At 37.0% G+C, this 17977-nt stretch overlaps 3 protein-coding genes and 1 pseudogene across 3 annotated transcripts; all 4 read right to left on the reverse strand.

The window, feature by feature from the left end:
• Window positions 1–138: 138 nt before the first annotated feature.
• LOC147276707 (UDP-glucose flavonoid 3-O-glucosyltransferase 7 pseudogene) lies at window positions 139–1981 on the reverse strand (annotated as a pseudogene).
• A 274-nt stretch (window positions 1982–2255) lies between these two features.
• LOC147276708 (serine carboxypeptidase-like 7) lies at window positions 2256–9993 on the reverse strand. The gene is made up of 14 exons (XM_086254027.1): window positions 9794–9993; window positions 9465–9610; window positions 8947–9023; window positions 8685–8807; window positions 6597–6699; window positions 6114–6151; window positions 5916–6017; window positions 5715–5801; window positions 5403–5546; window positions 4556–4627; window positions 4187–4305; window positions 2766–2879; window positions 2578–2632; window positions 2256–2452 (listed from the first exon to the last, which is right to left on the reverse strand). The coding sequence occupies exons 1-14, from the start codon at window positions 9916–9918 to the stop codon at window positions 2369–2371; spliced, it is 1389 nt and encodes a 462-aa protein (XP_086110153.1). The 5' UTR covers window positions 9919–9993; the 3' UTR covers window positions 2256–2368.
• A 2889-nt stretch (window positions 9994–12882) lies between these two features.
• On the reverse strand, window positions 12883–14304 carry LOC147276709 (UDP-glucose flavonoid 3-O-glucosyltransferase 7-like). The gene has a single exon (XM_086254028.1). It carries the CDS (start codon window positions 14119–14121, stop codon window positions 13300–13302), a length of 822 nt encoding a protein of 273 aa, XP_086110154.1. The 5' UTR covers window positions 14122–14304; the 3' UTR covers window positions 12883–13299.
• A 1017-nt stretch (window positions 14305–15321) lies between these two features.
• On the reverse strand, window positions 15322–16990 carry LOC147276710 (scopoletin glucosyltransferase-like). The gene has a single exon (XM_086254025.1). It carries the CDS (start codon window positions 16924–16926, stop codon window positions 15481–15483), a length of 1446 nt encoding a protein of 481 aa, XP_086110151.1. The 5' UTR covers window positions 16927–16990; the 3' UTR covers window positions 15322–15480.
• Between the last annotated feature and the right edge of the window lie 987 nt (window positions 16991–17977).

Here is a 17977-nt window from a genome sequence, read left to right on the forward strand (position 1 = left end):
ACCGAATCCAATTCAATTGTTTACTTAATTCAATTTCACTGAATTGAAAAGTTCAACCAAAACCCGTTTTCAAAATATCAAGGGGATGAATAAAAATTTTTAGAAATCATAACTGTACATTAGTATTTTATTATTTATTTCTCGACCAAATCTGGACCTCATTCTTTTATAAGAATAAAGCAAACGAACCATTCTTTTAAGAGAAAATGTTCTTACTACATTGTTTAAACATGTTTTCCACTTGTCCAACTCCCAAATGCAAAGCCCAAAGACCCAACTAAGGACCTTCAAAAAGTGCTAACTATGGGATCTCAATTCTCCAATTAGAGCATTTAAATCCATGTATGATGATCCTCCTTTTTCAACAGCCCTCCTTGCTCGTTCTCCAAGCCCCCTAGCTCTGCTTCTCATTTCCTCTGCTTCATCTCCCACCATGATTCCATTCACAGCCTTCTCTATGGCCTCCCTCTTTACACTGGCTTCCCTCTTCACATCCGCAAATGTAGCCCATTCTTGTGCACCAACCTCAACCCCAATTCTAAGCATCTGAGTCACCAACTTCTCATTGTAAAACTGCTCGGCCGACACGGGCCATGTGATCATTGGCAACCCAGCAGACACTCCCTCAAGTATAGAGTTCCATCCATAATGAGTCACAAAGCCTCCAGTTGCTTCATGCTCAAGAATGAGCACTTGGGGAGCCCAACCTCCAGTTAACTTCCATTCTCTGCTCAAACCCTTCAGGCAACCACTCTTCTTTATCATTCTTTTCTTTCTTCACAACCCAAATGAATTCATACCCACAAGCCTCAAGCCCCATTGCAATTTCAAGGAGCTGGCAATCAGTGAAATTGGCCATACTTCCAAAACATACATAAACAACTGAAGCGGGTTTCTTTGAATTAAGCCAATTCAAGCACTCATGTACTTCATCAACTGAGGCTTCTATTCCCCTCTCTGCTCTATCCTTTGCTGCCTTGTTGCATAACGAAACCGGGCCTACATGCCATGCTTCATCCTAAACACATTCATGTAATGATCTGCATAAACTGGTTCAAGTTCATAGAAGCTGTTAACAATAACGCCATAGCTCCTTGCCTCACACTCCCTGGATGCTTTGAACAACTTGGAGAGTTCTGTTTCAGCATTTAGGTTACAAAATTCCGGTATTTGGTTTTCTGTCAGCTTAATCTCAACTGGGAAATTAGGAATGATAAAACATTCTGAATCAGATGACACCTTCAACTGAGGCTCATACTGCATCATACTTAGTAAAGCACACAAAGGGAAAAAACCAGTCCCATGAAAGATGAGCCTTGGAATCCCAAACTTGGCAGCAACATCTGTAGACCAAGGAAAGAAAGCATCGGCAACAAGGCAGTGAGGACGATGTTGGTCCAAAATCTGGTCAAGCTGAGGTCCAAGTAGGGTGCTAGCTTTGATGAATTTTTCGTTCATGTCTTTGGTTGTGGCCATGTTAAAACTCTCACACCCTTCAGGCAACCCAACTTCAATACATGGAAACTTGATGAGAAGAAGTTAAATTTCAAACCTCAAGTTTTTGCTTCTTTGGATTGCTTTGGAGAAGACTGGTGCATTGAGAGGAGTGGTTATTATGGTGGATTTTACACCATGAGAAGCAAATAATTTGGTTATGTTAGTGAGGGGTATGTTGTGGCCTTGAGCCATATATGGAAAGAAGAATATGTGAAGCTGCTCATGGGACTTAGTTTCCATGGACACACAATGATGATGGATTGATGGTGTTGAATAGAAATGGCAATTATGAAAGCTGTGGCTAAAAGGGATTGATAAAAACAATGAACTGAAAGGTTTGGTATAAGTAAGATACTTGGGAGGTAAGGCTACAATAATGCTCTCACAAAGCTACAATAGTGTGCCTAAATTGCCATATCATTTGGTGAATTAAATTTAACAATTAATTTGGTAATTGTAATAGAGGCCGGCGATGTTTGGTTGTTTGGGTACGGGGAAACTAGAAAAAGTTTGGATCGTAAAAAAGCATTTACTATTTATTGATTGACAAGCATAAACGCATATTAAGGCAAGACAAAGGTGGCATGCTCTGTCTTTGCTTGCTTACACAGTCCCTTGTGGCCTAATGTCATTTCTGCACATTACAGCTTTCTTTTAATATATTTTCAGTAAAGCGCATGACAAAAATCTAGATGTCAAAATTTCCATGTTTCCAATCAAAAAAATGATTCCCCTTGTGCAATTTTGGACCTTGGAACTTGATTCTACCAATTATTTCTTATTTGCCTCAATCAAAATAAAGTACTGAGAATTCAATCTCCTTCGTAGGTAATAAATAGTTATCAAATTAATAGCTAGCTAGATTAATAGGTTAAAGGGGAGAATGTGCTAGCCACCTATTGATCATAGTAAAACATTCTCTAGGGTTATACTCTGGAGCTGTATGTCCCCCTCCCTACACAATTAATACAAAAAGGGAATTAATTAATTGATTGTTAGATAAGTGCTAATTACCTTGAGTAATAAATTAATATTAAATGTAAGAGAAGAATAGGACTAATTGGAAGTTATCTCTCATGCCTTTATAGTCGCATATGTCAAATGATAGTCTTTATTCGTATAGTAACTTTTGTATCTGTAGAATGAATAAAGACAACATAAGTAGATCTTAATTAAATAGTGAAATTTGTAACCCCACCCAAACAAAAAAAAAACCCTGAAGAAAGTCATAAAAAATTAATGAAAATTGAAATAGATTTGATACTAACCCTGCAACTTGATCATTAGAGAACCATGGTTTCCAATCCTCATGAATTGTCAAGTTCAAGGATTCTATCCATGCTAGTGTACTTATGTATGGAACTGATAAGTCGTGATCACCACTGCACATACCAATATACCATAAATAAAGAGGGATGCTATTTGCACACCCATTTTGAAAAAAAAAAAAAAAAAAAAAAAAAAAAAAAAAAAAAAAAAAAAAACTCAAGAAAAAAGACCATTTGGCCCTCCCCTCACACACCCTATCCCCATCCCCCCCCCCCCCTCGTACACACCCCATTCCCCATCCTCATCTCCATCTCTTCCTTTTTTTTTTCTTCTTCACCGTCGAAGCCCACCCCCACCTTTTCTCTTCTTCTTCTTCCCCCCACCCCAACCACCTCCCCCCGAGCCCTCCCTTCCTCTTCTTCTTCTTCCCAAAACAGCCACCACCACATTCTTCTCTCTCTCTCTCTCTTTCTCTCTCTCACCTAAGCAAACAGCCAAAGGTCCAAAATATTAAAAAAAAAAAAATTGTAGTGGGTTCGGCGGACCAGTGCCGAACTCGGTGGTTTCGTTCAACAGGTACCCGCCGAATAGAATAGGATTGTTTGGTGGGTACCTACCGAATGAAACCACCGGGTTTGGCACTGGGCTGCCGAACCCGTTGCAATTTTTTTTTTTCTTCTCTCCGGCAATGGTGAGCTAGCTGGAGGAGCAGTTGTGGAGTGGGCAGGAGAGAGGGGGTGGGTCGAGTTAGGGTTAGGGTGGGGGTGGGGGAGGGAGGGAGGTGGTCGGGGAAGGGGGAAAAAAAAGAAGAGAGAGTGGGGGTGGGGAAAGAGAGAGCAAGAGAGAGAAAAGGAGAGAGGAGAGAAGGGCAGGGAGGGGTGGGGTGGTCGCCGATGGTGGTAGACTGCTCAGCGTGGTCGAGGATGGGTGTGTGCCGGAGAGATGAGAGAGGTGGGGAGGGAGGTGGTCGAGGATGGGTGTGTGCTTGTGTGTGTTTTTTTTTTCTGTTTAGGAAGGGTGTGCAAAAAGAAAAATGGATGGGGTATAAGGTCTTTTCCCTTGAGTTTTTTTTTTTTTTTTTTTTTTTTTTTTTCAGAAAGGGTGTGCAAAAAGAAAAAAAAAAAAGTGTGCAAATAGCAGCCCTCTAAATAAAACTTGCAATGATATATAAAAAAGTTTATGCATAATTATCTCTTCTTCTTTTTTTGTTTGGGTTTCTGCTCAAGTTCCACCGAGCGCACTGTGCACTTGGTGAACAGTTTGAATTTCTACTTAAATTTTCGGCCGACTGGGGTTTAACTTAATTTTTTTCTATTTTTAGGCTTCTGATTAAAAGACCCAAAAACTTATGGCAAGTTTAAAAAGGCATACAGGTACCAAGAGGCTAGCAAATAAATAATATCACAATAATTTTAATCACCTGTATACTATAGCACGAAGGGATTTTTGGCTGAGGTTTCGATGATAGTCAACAGCACGCATGACATCATGTGTGTAGGGTATGGAAGTATTGCATCTAAGCCATTCCGCTTTCGTTCCCTGTTTTTCAATGTCAATTAGTAAATCTATGTGTTATGTCTTCTGTTTAATTATCATGCATTATACATGGACTTCTAATACCAACACTCAAAAGTAAATAAGTAATATATTATGTAATATGAAAATTTTATACTAGGACCATTAGTCAGATATATAGATTTTCTTTTGTTGAATACTTGAATGTATGACTTAGAGTGACAACCTAATAGCATAAAACGCAATATATTTAACAAGAGAAAATTATACATACCTCACGAACGTTGAGAGCCTTACGAACATTTATATCATTTGCCAATTTAATGACAAATTGAATCCTATCACCCTGAAAAACCAAAATTATAGTGATAAAAAGAACATGGAGTTTATGTGTAATGGTGAGTCCAAGTGATAATGTATTTGCTACAACGTATATTAGAATAACTCTAACAAAACTAGTCTATTACTTTATTATTGAATAATATTATTTGTACTAACTCAATTATCTAAACTTGTGTATTACCTCGAGGTCTTCCACAACAATAAAAGCCAAACCCAAAAACTCATTTTGGCCATCAAATAGTGTCCAAAATTGGTTTCATTATTTCCCTCTCTTGGCTTTCTCTCATTTCTTTCTACAAAAGCCAAATTATATCCATAATGGCTTATGGGTTACCTTTCCGGCTACCATTACTGAAGGCCAATAGAGGCCTCTAGGTGATCTCATTTGGAGAAAAAATAGTTATTCTTTATTAAATAACTAGCCTCTCTACGTACACTCGCTCATGCGTAATTCATTTAATAAGATTCTCCAATTTCTATTCTCAAATCATAAATACAAACAAACCAAGTTATTCAACCCAAATGAAAGACCTAAAAAAAAATTGAATATGTGAAAATAATTAAGGAGAGAGAATTAAGAGAAAATTAATTAAAGAGAGAGAGGCGGCAAACCAATTCTCATGGGTAGAAAAGTAAATTTGGAAAATAGATAACTGACCATTGAATTTAACTTGAAACGACCTCAGCCATTCGGCGTCCGAAACAAATTTTAAGATTAAAAAACCGTTCTATTTTATTATATATATGATAATGTGTGTGCAAGTGTCAGAGAGAGTTACCCGACACATTTCTCTAGGAAAAGGAAAATCTATGAAAGTATTGTAAGAAGAGTCCCAGTTGCTTTGCAATATGGTTAAGTCGTTATGACTTGATCCAACACATTCTGCTGCCAATATATGTTCCTTATCAAGTCTCCCAGTGCGCTGCATGTTCATTATACAATACTAATTATCAATTTAATCGAAGATAAATATAATCTAATTTTACAGGATGATAGACAATTGTAATATAATTTTATACAGTCTGACAACATTTATAATCTAATTTTTAACAACATTTATACTGTTTTTGATAAGTAGTGAACCACTTACCTCCTCGACAGCTTGAAGATCGTTGAGGCACAATAGATTTTTTGGATCTACATCTAGGTAGTCCCCCTTGCAATTCCTCTTAGTTGACTTTAAAAAATACATGAATAAAGTAATATTCAAATTTAATTTAGAACTACTAATTCATTTGTTAAAGTATGAATTAATATACATGTTGGGAAAAAAATTTGCATTGTGATATACCTCATATATTCTATCTGATATAAGCGCCACGCGATGTGCGTATTCAATTCTTGAATTAACGTCGTCATGCCCATTTGTAACTGGATTGCCTATTATGTATCCCTAAATCCAATAATTAAAGAAAAAACCAAATTCTAACACAATGATATGAATATGAACTTATGCTAACGTAGTTAATGGGAATGTCAATTTAAGTACTTTGAGGTTCAAAGGTGGCTCCATTCCAGCATCAATACCTACCATTAACAAATGAAGAGAAAATTAAATTGTAGCACAATGTGTTGAACTCTGAAAGTATAATAAGGTATTTAATTAATTAGCTAGGATGTCATCAATTCAAGTACTTTTAAGATTTGCCAATGATCATTTAGTTTAGTGAATGACACTTAATCTCCCTATTGTCGAAAGAAGGTCTTGAGTTCAAATATTATAAACAACAGTTGTTGATAAAAAAAATAAAAATAAAAAGTACTTTGAGATTCAAAGTCTTTTCATTTGTTTTTGTTTTCTAACATAAAACAGAAATTGAATCAAGATTTACTACTTTATTCTTAGTATCACTTGAACTAAAACTCATGCGTTGAGTAATTATGTTACTAATTGAATTTTGCATAAAAATTATTTTAAATCTCTCACACACATGACACACCATATGCGTTTATCATATTTGCAAGTAATTACCATTAGTAATCTCCTGAACAATGATGGGAGCAATCTTGCCTGAGTAAGAATCCCCAGAAATGTAGAGTGGATTTGCAAGAAACTTGGGATGAGTCATAAGCCACTGAGCGTGAATTCAAGGAAAAGGAAACAATTTATATCAGTATGTATTTTCTTTAAGTAATTGGGTGATTCTCGCATTAACTTCCCAGATAGTTCATACTTAGCCCAAACGAAATCTTGTATGGGAATTTTTCATGCTTATTTTATACAGTAAGCTTATTTAGACGGAATCCTCCTATATGGGAATCCGTGAACTTTTTATGCATAAAAAATTTATCATTAAAGATTGGTACAAAAAATTTCCCGCATAGAATCTTGTCCAAACCAAGTGTGGATGATTCAAATGTGCATGCGAGAATTAATCAGTGATATATATATATATATATACATATGTATTTTTTGTTGGCATAATCAGTGATATTTCAAAATCAACTTTTTATAAAAACCCAAAAGAAGGCCCACAAAACACTACAACCAAACAGAACCCACAAAAGAAAGCCCCCAACAGAAAAGAAGGAAAGGACTGACAAAAGATAAAAGGACTTGAAGTACCAGCAGAAACCACTGTTCAAAAGGACTTGAAGGAAAGGACTGATACGATAACATGTTAGATTTGAATCCTCTGTTCTTTTATTTTTTTTCTCTATTTTGTCTAACTTTTCATTTTATTTGTGTACTATAAATCTAGTAGTATGTGAGTAAAAAAGAAAATGAAATTATAATTTTATTTTTTGCAAGATTACATTAATTATGAGTATTCATAATTTTTAAATTTGAAATAGATTACTAGAATTAAAACAAACAAAAACAAAAATAGTAGAGAATTGAAAGGTAAACAATGATTAGAAGAGTGAAAAAGAACTTACAATAAAGCAAAAAGTAATATTGCATAAGTTCGCATCTACTCTCTACCGAGTAGAACCATAGGTCTTAGAATAAATCAAGTGACGACCCGTTTCATAACTAAGGCCCAAGCCCAATAAGCGGAGTCCCGACTTATGTTCGAACTCCCGAAATGTGCTCGGAGTCCCAACGTACATAGCTTGGACTCCCGACATGAGCTCGGAGTCCCGACTTATGCTCGGAAATCCGACATGTGATCGGATCCCCTACTCAGACACTAGACACGTGCTTGGGCTCCCAACCAATACTTAGAATCTTGATATTGGCCAATGCTCTGACCCCTCTCTGATTCTGAACACTTCTTCGTGCTCTTCTATAGTCAACCGCACCATACCTCTAGTGAAATTATCTCCACGTGTACAGATTGCATAGAAGAAGGCTGCACCTACTGGCGCATCTCTGTGGTGACATGTGCCTCCTTGGGGGAAGGGTACTACAGAGACACGTGTCATCACTGACTTTCTCGGCAAGCAAATGACATCAGTAGGTACAGTACTACAAAAGCTTTTGTCATTTTTGAAAGGTACAATAACAATCACTGCTATTGTTACTTTGCTCGACCTCCTACCCAACACTGACTTGAGTGTCAAAAGGTCTTTTTCCGGTACCACACCGGTTCCCTTATCGCTCACATCTTGTGTCTGTTAGTGTAGGGTACTCGGTAGCAGTGATTAGGTACGCAATAGCGGACATGTCACTTGGACAACCATCTTGTGTTTGTTTTTGGAATATATTCAACCAACCAACCAACCGACCCAACTCAACCGACTATGTCGGTTGCGCAACCATCAACCGACCCACAATAGTTGGGTAGGTTGTCGATTGTAAGAAATAGGCAAAGTCGGGTTGGTCAGATGGGTCGGTTGTTTGGCCGATATGGGCCCGACCCGACCCATTCCCAGCCCTAGCGTTGACTACTCGACCACTTTTGAGCATCAACAGTATATATCGATTATAAACAATTTTCGTCTGATAATCTATACATGGGTCGTATTATCTTCTTCTTTACTTTTTGACAGATGGGCCACTGGTTTGTTTCATATCCATGGGGAAAAGAGGTACGTGTAACCAATTTTGGGTTCTTGAACTAATCTTATCTTTAGTTTGAATTAATTTTGTGCAAAATTGATCTTCATTACTCACCCTTTGGAGAAACTCATAAGCTCGTCTTGCATGCATGGTGTCACTAGTGTTGTACCCTTCAGAAGTTGTGGAGTATGAGAAACCAGTACCAGCAGGAGCATCCAAAAATATTATGTTTGCTACCTGAAAACAAATTAAGGGAGGACCAATTGATATAACTATGATCAGAACATAACCATCCATCAATTGGCTAGAAAATATTATATAATATAATAATCATTCATAGGAAATTACTAAAGCCAGGGGCAGATAAATTGCACACCTTCGTCCACGAGTATTGGTTCAGAACAAGTTCCAATGGATCCTTCGTTAAATTTTCAAATTTGAAAGCTATTGGACCTGTAATTAAGTATTAAACAACTTATCAGACCAGCAAACTTTTTTCTTTATTCTTTTAAACCCCAAAATGTAGAAAAACTTTTTATATTTTTGTCAATAGTTTCAAGCATACATAGCACATTAGCATGTAAAAACGTAACAAATCTAATGGGTCGACTCAAACCCAGCTCTAATTTTTTGCTCTAGGAGATTATAACCATCATACAATATATCAAGTCTCATAGAAAGTCAAATGAATAAAACTATATCTACTATATTTACCGACTACTTTGCTAACTAATACACTCTAATAATGTGTTGGGACTACTTAGGACTTTCCTTTAATGAAATGTGGTCAGTAAAATGATGGGTAAATGTGGCACAAATTGCATATGTAAATATGTAATGGGATGACAAAACTGATGGGTAAATATGGTATTGAAATACCAAAGTAATACAAACCAATTTCAAATACGAGGCCACAAAAAGAAGAACATCTAGGGCCTCCTGTGATCCAAAGAAGCAGAGGATCATTTTCTGGACTTGTTTCTGACTCAATGAAGTAATAGAACAGTTGCAGTTCATCTGAATCGCCAACGCCCACGTACCTTGAAGCAAGTAAGAACGATGGACAAAAAATGAAACCCATCAATATGATCAGTGTACCCACTATGGGATCGATCGACCCGAATCATTTTGCCTTACCCAGTTTCATAATCAACACAAATTAAGTACATATATCATCGATCATAATGAATCAAACTTAAACTTAAACTTAATTAATTACGTACCCAGTTTCAAGCTTGAAAGGGAGGTCCCCGGAAAGGCCTGGAAGGTTCTTGATGATTGTCTGCGACGCACCATAGTTGGTAGTAAGCAGTAACACAAAGAATGCATGCCACAGCCAGCAACTCATGCTGGAATTACTGATCGACAAGTATTATCTTTTTCCTTTGGTTTTAGGATAAGCACGCTAGTGATGGATGGACTCAAAGACATACATCTTTTTAATAAAATATAATAATAGACTTAATAGTTGTACCTGAGTACAAAACTAATGTCCACCGTTGGATTAGTTGTTTGGTCAACGTATATTTGAGATTCACATCTCAATTATTGAGTTAGCCTTGTAGTGAGAATATTTACTATTTTATATATATATATAAAGTAATCTTTGTCCTTAGAAAATACTACTTTAACTTTAACTCACAGGTGTATGCTCACTCAGATCCCTGAGATTTGGTTTAATTAATCACACACCCCTTACTTTTAACATTTTTAGCTTTATTTAACAGTCAAAGGGTATTTACCATCATTTGATTTTCTTCTTATGCAACTCCAGTACTCCACCATCACCATCACCATCACCAACGCCATCCCGCCCCTTTTCTTCTTCTTCTTCTTCTTCTTACCCTTTTATTTTTCATTCTCCTTCTGCAACTCCAACCAAAATCAAAATAAAAAAACTCATCACTAAGCTTCCAAATTACCTACTTAGATTCCAACAACCTCAAACCAAAGAAGAAAAAAAAAAAAATTGAAATCACAACAACCCAAAAAAGTAAAAAACACAAAAAAAAAAAAATATCCAAATCCTTTCCCTGCAACTCTCCAATCAATTTTTTTTTTCTCTAAACTCTCCTATCAATTAAAAGAACAAAAAATCCTTTCCCCGCAACAAATCCTTTCTTCTTCCTTCAATTTTTCTTCTTCTTTTGCAACTCTCCAATGAACAAAAAATCAACACAACCAAAAAAATAAAATAAAAAACAACCATTTCTTTCGCAGATCTCCCCCTACCCCCACCTCAATCTCCACCTCCGCCTCCGCCTCCACCTACGGCGACACTGCCCAAAGCCGACTGCCCATGCCACTCTCTGCCTTGCGTCCCTCCACCCCACCCCACCCCACCCCACCCCACCCCTCTTTCTGCCTCACTCTCTCTTTAGTTTTACTTTATTTTTTAAAAATTAAAAATAATTTTGCCATAACATAATACACAACTAAGGTTTTTTCTTGGGTATTGGAGAAGAGCCATTTTGCGTTTTGGAGAAGAGCCAAAAAAAGAAGAAGCGTAAATGGTTAGAAAAAAAAAAAAAAAAAAAAGAGAGAAATTAATGGATGATAAAAAAGTAGAAAAAAGTTAGATTAATAAAAGATAAGGATAAAAGTATAAAATAGTTAGTCAAATTATTTTTCTCTTCTATCATTATAATAATTAAATATAATAAATTAACTCATGGTTAGTTTTATAAACATATGTCAATATTTTAAATGTGAGGTGAGCGTACACCTGAGTTAAAGGGGGTGAGCAAACTGCTCTCTTAATATATTATAAACTCACCTGTTTTATGCAATTACACATACAGTAATACAGTATTGACATTTGTGTTATCTCAACCTGCTATAGAGCGTGGATTTACAACAAACTTGAGATGAGTCATAATTCATAAGCTACTGTACATGAATTTTTTTTTTTCTTTCTTTTTTGAGTTCTTTCAATATTGATAGCTAAACTTTAATTATTGTCCGAATTAGATACTCGACCTTTTACTTGCCTCAATTTTATATTCAAATTTTAAATTTATCCCAATTTGATATATAATATGACTTTTATTAAATAATTCTATCAGACTTTGATTATGTGCCTTACACACATATATCTTATGCCCATGGTAAATTTAGTACATTCACGAATCTTATACCCATGATAAATTTGTTTGTTAGTATTATTTGACGAAAGTCATATTATATTCAAATTGGGATAAAATAAAAGTTCGGATATGAAATTTGAACAAATAATAATTTTTGTATTTAATTAGGATAATAACCAAAATTCAGTTATCAAAATCGAAGATAACTCTCTTTTTTTATGGAACACTGTGCATGATTTGAAGGAATAAGAAAAATTCTCAGTATGTATTATTTTTGTCTTAAGACATATATATCAATATAACAATGATTTCTTTTATATTTTTTTGGCATAAATTTAATTTAAACACATAACTATATATGCTATTTTAACGGGGTCCATGAACTTTCAAATATTTCAAATATACACCTGATTTATTATGTAAATTGAAAATTGAAATTTCGTCCATCAATTTATTGAGAGATCAGTTAAATGTCAGCTTGGCTTTTGCTAACGGAGATTAATTGGCGATGTGGCACCAACTCAGCATACATTTCCCTCCAAATGAGCAACACATGTCCACTTGACACGGGCCCACACACCCATCACCTCTTTCCCGCTTGTCGAACGCTCTCGTGACCATTTAGTCTCCAAAAAAATATCACGTTTCTCCCAAATTCGAATATAAATCCCTCATTTGTGTTCAACGAGCAAGAAAGAGATGATAACTTTGTGGACCCGTGTCAGAGGTTAGGTGGACCTATGTCGCTCATTTGGCAGGAAATAAGCAACACGGGTCCACCTAACCTCTGACACGGGCCTATAAACTCTCACTCTCTCTATTATTATTAAATTGTGGGCCCGTGTCACTCATTTGGCGGAAAATGTTTGCTGAGATAGCGACATGTCGTCAAGTAATCCCGGTCAGCAAAAGCCAAACTGTCATTTAACTGATCTCTCAACGAATCAATGGACAGAAATTTATTTTTCAATTTAGATAATAGATCGGGTGTATATTTGAAATATTTTAAAGTTCATGGACCCCATTAAAATAGCTTATATAGTTATGTGTCTAAATTGAATTTATGCCTATTTTTTTATTTCAACAGTAACTCTTATAAAAGCCCAAAAAAGGCCCACAAAAGAAACCCCCCAAGAGGAAGAGGATTGAAAAGACAAAAGTTGTAAGGACATAATTGGGCCCGTTAGGAGCATCTAAATAAACCGCAAAATATTATTCTTTTTAAATCCTACACATAAATTATTTTACAGACTTGCATCAATTGGCTACATACTAATCATCTTGCCCACCTCATCTTTCACTTTCCTCACAACCCAAATGAATTTCTGCCCAGAAGCTTCAAGCCTCATTGCAATCTCCTTGAGATGGGAATTGAAGCAGTCAATTTAGCCACACTCCCAAAGCATACATAAACAGCCGAGTTGGGTTTCTTTGCATCCATGCCTCCAGTTCTTCACCATTGCATTAGGATTCTATCGGCTTGTTACAACAGTTGAATCAAATGCCTTTTATTTTGCTAATAATTTGAAATTTTACATGTATGAGATGTGCTAATAATTTAAATTACTAGTGGATGTAATGTAGCTTTCTTTCTCGAAGCACAAAATGTTAGTATAATGGTGTTTCACTGTTTTGTCTAAGCTTCAAGACCAATGGGACCTCAATTCTTCAATTAGAGCTGTTAAATCCAAGAAAGATGAACCACCTTCTTCAACAGCCCTCCTTGCCATCTGTCCAAGCTCCCTGGCTCTGCTTCTCATTTCCTCTGCTTCATCATCCACCATGATTGCAGTCACAGCCTTCTCTATGGCCTCCCTCTTCACACTGGCTTCCCTCCTCTTCACATCCATAACTAAAGCCCAATGTTGTGCACCAACAGCAACCCCAATTCTGAGAATTTGAGTCACCAACTTCTCATTGTAAAACTGCTCCGCCGACACCGGCCATGTGACCATTGGTACCCCAGCAGACACTCCTTCAAGTATAGAGTTCCACCCACAATGAGTCACAAAGCCTCCAATTGCTTGATGCTCAAGAATCAGCACTTGGGGAGCCCAACCTCTTATGATCAGTCCCTTACCTTCCATTCTCTTCTCAAACCCTTCAGGCAGCCACTCCTCCTTATCATTCTTTCCTTTCTTCACAACCCAAATGAATTCCTGCATAGAAGCCTCAAGCCCCATTGCAATTTCCAGGAGCTGACAATCAGTGAAGTTGGTCATGCTTCCGAAACATACATAAACAACTGAGTTGGGTTTCTTCGAATTAAGCCAATTCAAGCAATCATGTTTGTCAATGGAGGCTTCCATTCCCCTTTCTACTTTATCTGTTTTGTTGCATAATGAAACCGGGCCGATATGCCAAGCCTTCCTCCCAAACACATTCCTGTAATGATCTGCATAAACTGTCTCAAGTTCATAGAAGCTGTTAAAAATAACCCCATAGCTCCTTGCCTCACACTCCATGGATGCTTTGAACAACTTGGTTAATACTGTTTCATCATTTTTCTTTACAAAAGTCGGTATTTGGTTTCTTGTCAACTTGATCTCAACTGGGAAATTGGGGATGGTAAAATATTCTGAATCAGATGACACCTTCAAGTGAGGCTCATACAATATCACACTTAGAGAAGCACACAAAGGGAAAAAACCAGAGCATCAGATGATCGAAGTCAAGCAGATCCGATCTCAAGACAACCATGCAGACCTCTTCACCAAGTCACTGCTAAAGTCCACGTTCTTGATGCATGTTCGAGGTATTGGTTTACGAAGATTGGCTGATTTACCTAGTATGTAGTCTTCAGGGGAAGTATCCCGAAGCATACTCGCTTGACCATCGTGTACTTGTCCTTCGTCCAGGGTTATTTTGTTCCACTGGGTTTTGTTACCTGGCAAGGTTTTAATGAGGCACATCTTGGCATGGTTACCCTACTCATACTACATCCTGAAGATGTGTTGATATGATATATGCATTTGCTCATCTTTTCCCTTCGACCATAGGTTTTTCCCATTGGGTTTACCGGGCAAGGTTTTAGTGTAGCAACTCTAATGCACCCCGCTCCCATAGACATGCTATCTGCTTATGATCCAGAAGATATGACTTCACCTACTTTCGAGAATCTGATGCGACTACTCCACACTCACGCGCGTTGCACTCTTTTTCCTTCGACCAAGGTTGATTTTGTTCCCACAGGGTTTTCATTACTTGGCAAAGTTTTAACGAGGCAACTTAGAAGCACATAGCAGAGACAACACTAATGACATGGAATATCCAAGGAGGAGTATTGTAAATATATTGTTATATGTGGCTATTCCTGTAATTAGTTGTAGGGGCATACTAGTAAATATTCAAAACCTAGTAAACCCTACCACTATATAAGGATATTTATAACATGAATGAAATGAACAGATCATATTCTCTCTGCCTCATCTTTTCCACAAACCCTAATTTCTACATACTTTTACAACAGAGTGAGTTTTTTCTAAAATTTATAGCTAGAATGGTTAAAGAGGAAGGTTTAGCCAAGTTCCTAAAAGTGATACCTCGTTTTGAAGGAAGTAAATTGTAAACTGTAATGACTAATACATCATATTTCAAGTCAGCCAAGGCAAAGAAGAGAATACCCTATATGAATCATTCTTTTATGAGAAAATGTTCTTTCTAGATACTCTAACATTCGATATTATTTTATTAATTACTGTTTAAACTTAAATAAATTTTGTACAAATAAATCACATTTCTATCAGAAAAATGGTACATAAAATAGTCAATTGAGATTGTACTATAGCCTTTCACAAACTCAAAGAGCCAAGGGCCTTGAATGCTTAGCTATGGGATCTCAATTCTTCAAGTAGAGCACTTAAATCATTGTATGATGAGCCTCCTTTCTCAACAGCCGTTCTTGCCTGCTCTCCTAGTCCCTTAGCTCTGCTTCTCATTTCCTCTGCCTCTTGACCCACCATAATCTGAGTCACAGCTTTCTCAACAGCCTCCTTCTTCACACTGTCCCCCACCACTCTGACCCATTTCTGAGCACCAACCCCAACCCCAATCTTCAGCACTTGGGTCACCAACTTCTCATTGTAAAATTGCTCAGCAGACACTGGCCATGTCACCATAGGCAACCCAGCAGCAATACCTTCCAATGTTGAGTTCCACCCACAATGAGTCACAAACCCACCAACAGCCTCATGATCAAGAATCAGCACCTGTGGGGCCCACCCTCTAATTATAAGTCCTTTACCTTCCATTCTCTCCTCAAATCCTTCAGGCAGCCAATCCTCTGTGCCCACCTCATCATCTTTGCCTTTCCTCACAACCCAAATGAACTGCTGCCCAGAAGCCTCAAGCCCCATTGCAATCTCCTTGAGCTGAGAAGCAGGGAATTTGGCCACACTCCCAAAACACACATAAACAACAGAGTTGGGTTTCTTTGAATTTAACCAATTCAAACACTCATGCTCATTAATGGAGGCTTCCTTTCCTCTAAGTGCTTTCTCTTCATTGTTCCTATTGCATAGAGAAACAGGGCCTATATGCCATGCCCTCCTCCCCATTACCCTCCTGTAAAAATCTGCATAAACAGGTTCAAGCTCATAGAAACTATTTACCACAACCCCATAGCTCCTCACCTCCGATTCCTTGCTAGCTTTGAACAACTTGGTCAAGTCATTTTCCTGATTCACCTTGATAAAATCAGGCACTTGGGATCTTGTCAACTTGATCTCACCAGGCAAATTGGGAATCACAAAGGGCTCTGAATCAGATGAAACTTCCTTGAAAGGCTCATAGAGTGTCACACACTGAGAAGCAGACAAAGAAAAGAAGCTAGTCCCATGAAAAACCAGCCTTGGAATACCAAATTTTGCAGCAGCATCAGTAGCCCATGGAAAGAACATGTCTGCAACAAGGCAAGTGGGTTGATGGTCGACCAAAAGCCGCTCGAGCGGCTCCTGCAGCAAGCTTGCTGCTTTCAAGAAATTCATGGCCAAATCTGGTCTGGGTAGTGAGTCCATGTTCTCACACCCTTCTGGCAGACCAGCCTCTGCACAAGGGAAGTTGATGGTTTTGATGTTGATTTCGAACCCAGAAGTGGGTTTTCTTGCTTGGGTTGTTTTGGAGAATATGGCGGCGTTTAGAGGGGTTGTGACTATGGTGCTCTTCACCCCCTGTGCTGCAAATACCTTGGCCATGTCTGAGATTGGTATCATGTGGCCATGAGCCATGAAAGGGAAGAAGAATATGTGGGTTTCATGGTTTCCACTGCCCATGTTGAGCTTTGAGAATGAAAATGGTGGAAGTTTTGGTTGGACCAATAGAAAATTTGGGTTGGGGGTTTTGGTCTAGCTCTATGTTTGTGTTTGAGAATATTCTTTTGTAGGGGCTTGTGAGGATTGAGATTATCAAGAAGAAATGGGATTCTTCTTGTCTTGTTGTAGAGACAGAGAAGGTATAAGAACCACGAATGCCAAGCTGTGTCTTAACCGATTAACTTTGCTTACAAGTTACAATGACTACTTATTAGTTAATATTGAGAGGTGATGGAAAGGTCCATTGAATCATATGATTCATATGATCACTTATGAAAAGTTTAAGAAACTGACTCGTACATACAATCAATCTATCATTACGTCATTTCCATAAAAATGAAAATTAGAATCATGAACAATTAAAATATATTAAGTTCAAATGCACTGAAAAGAAAAATGTATGTTATTTCTCTATACTGTGAATTAGCAAGGTGCATTTAGAGATGATGTTAATACTCGATCAATGATATTAGATTCTCTGTATAATAACATAATATAACATATTAAATCACTTAATAAGAATAAATTATTTTTGTTTTAAAGAAAAAATGATAGAAGTACAAGTACTATGTTAATAAAAACATCTAATTTTCAGCGGATCTTAATAAAAAAGACATACGATAGAATAATAATTATAGAATAACATTAATCAAAATGCATACATTTATCTTATTAACCGTAAAAATGGTGAGAAAAAATATAGTTTATATGTTATTATTAACTAATTTTAGTCTAATAATATTGTTTTCTATTTTTTCTACAATGTTTTTTTTTTTTTGGCCAATATTTTTGTCAACAATGTTAAAAATTCTCAAAAGTTCGAATCTCTCTGGATTAAAAATCAGTAGACATCCTTGGCGAAAAAATAAAATAAAAATCAGTAAACATCATCGATGAAAACCCAAATGGAAAAGTGGCTTTTAGGAGTATGACCAGGAGAAGTGCATGGTCAAACAAGGCAGACAAGGAAGTTATTTGGTACACACGTAATTTGAGGGATGTTTCAGGTGAC

The sequence above is a fragment of the Dryas octopetala genome, chromosome 8 (assembly GCF_963921425.1).
Source record: "Dryas octopetala chromosome 8, drDryOcto1.1, whole genome shotgun sequence".
Taxonomy (NCBI): Eukaryota; Viridiplantae; Streptophyta; class Magnoliopsida; order Rosales; family Rosaceae; genus Dryas; species Dryas octopetala.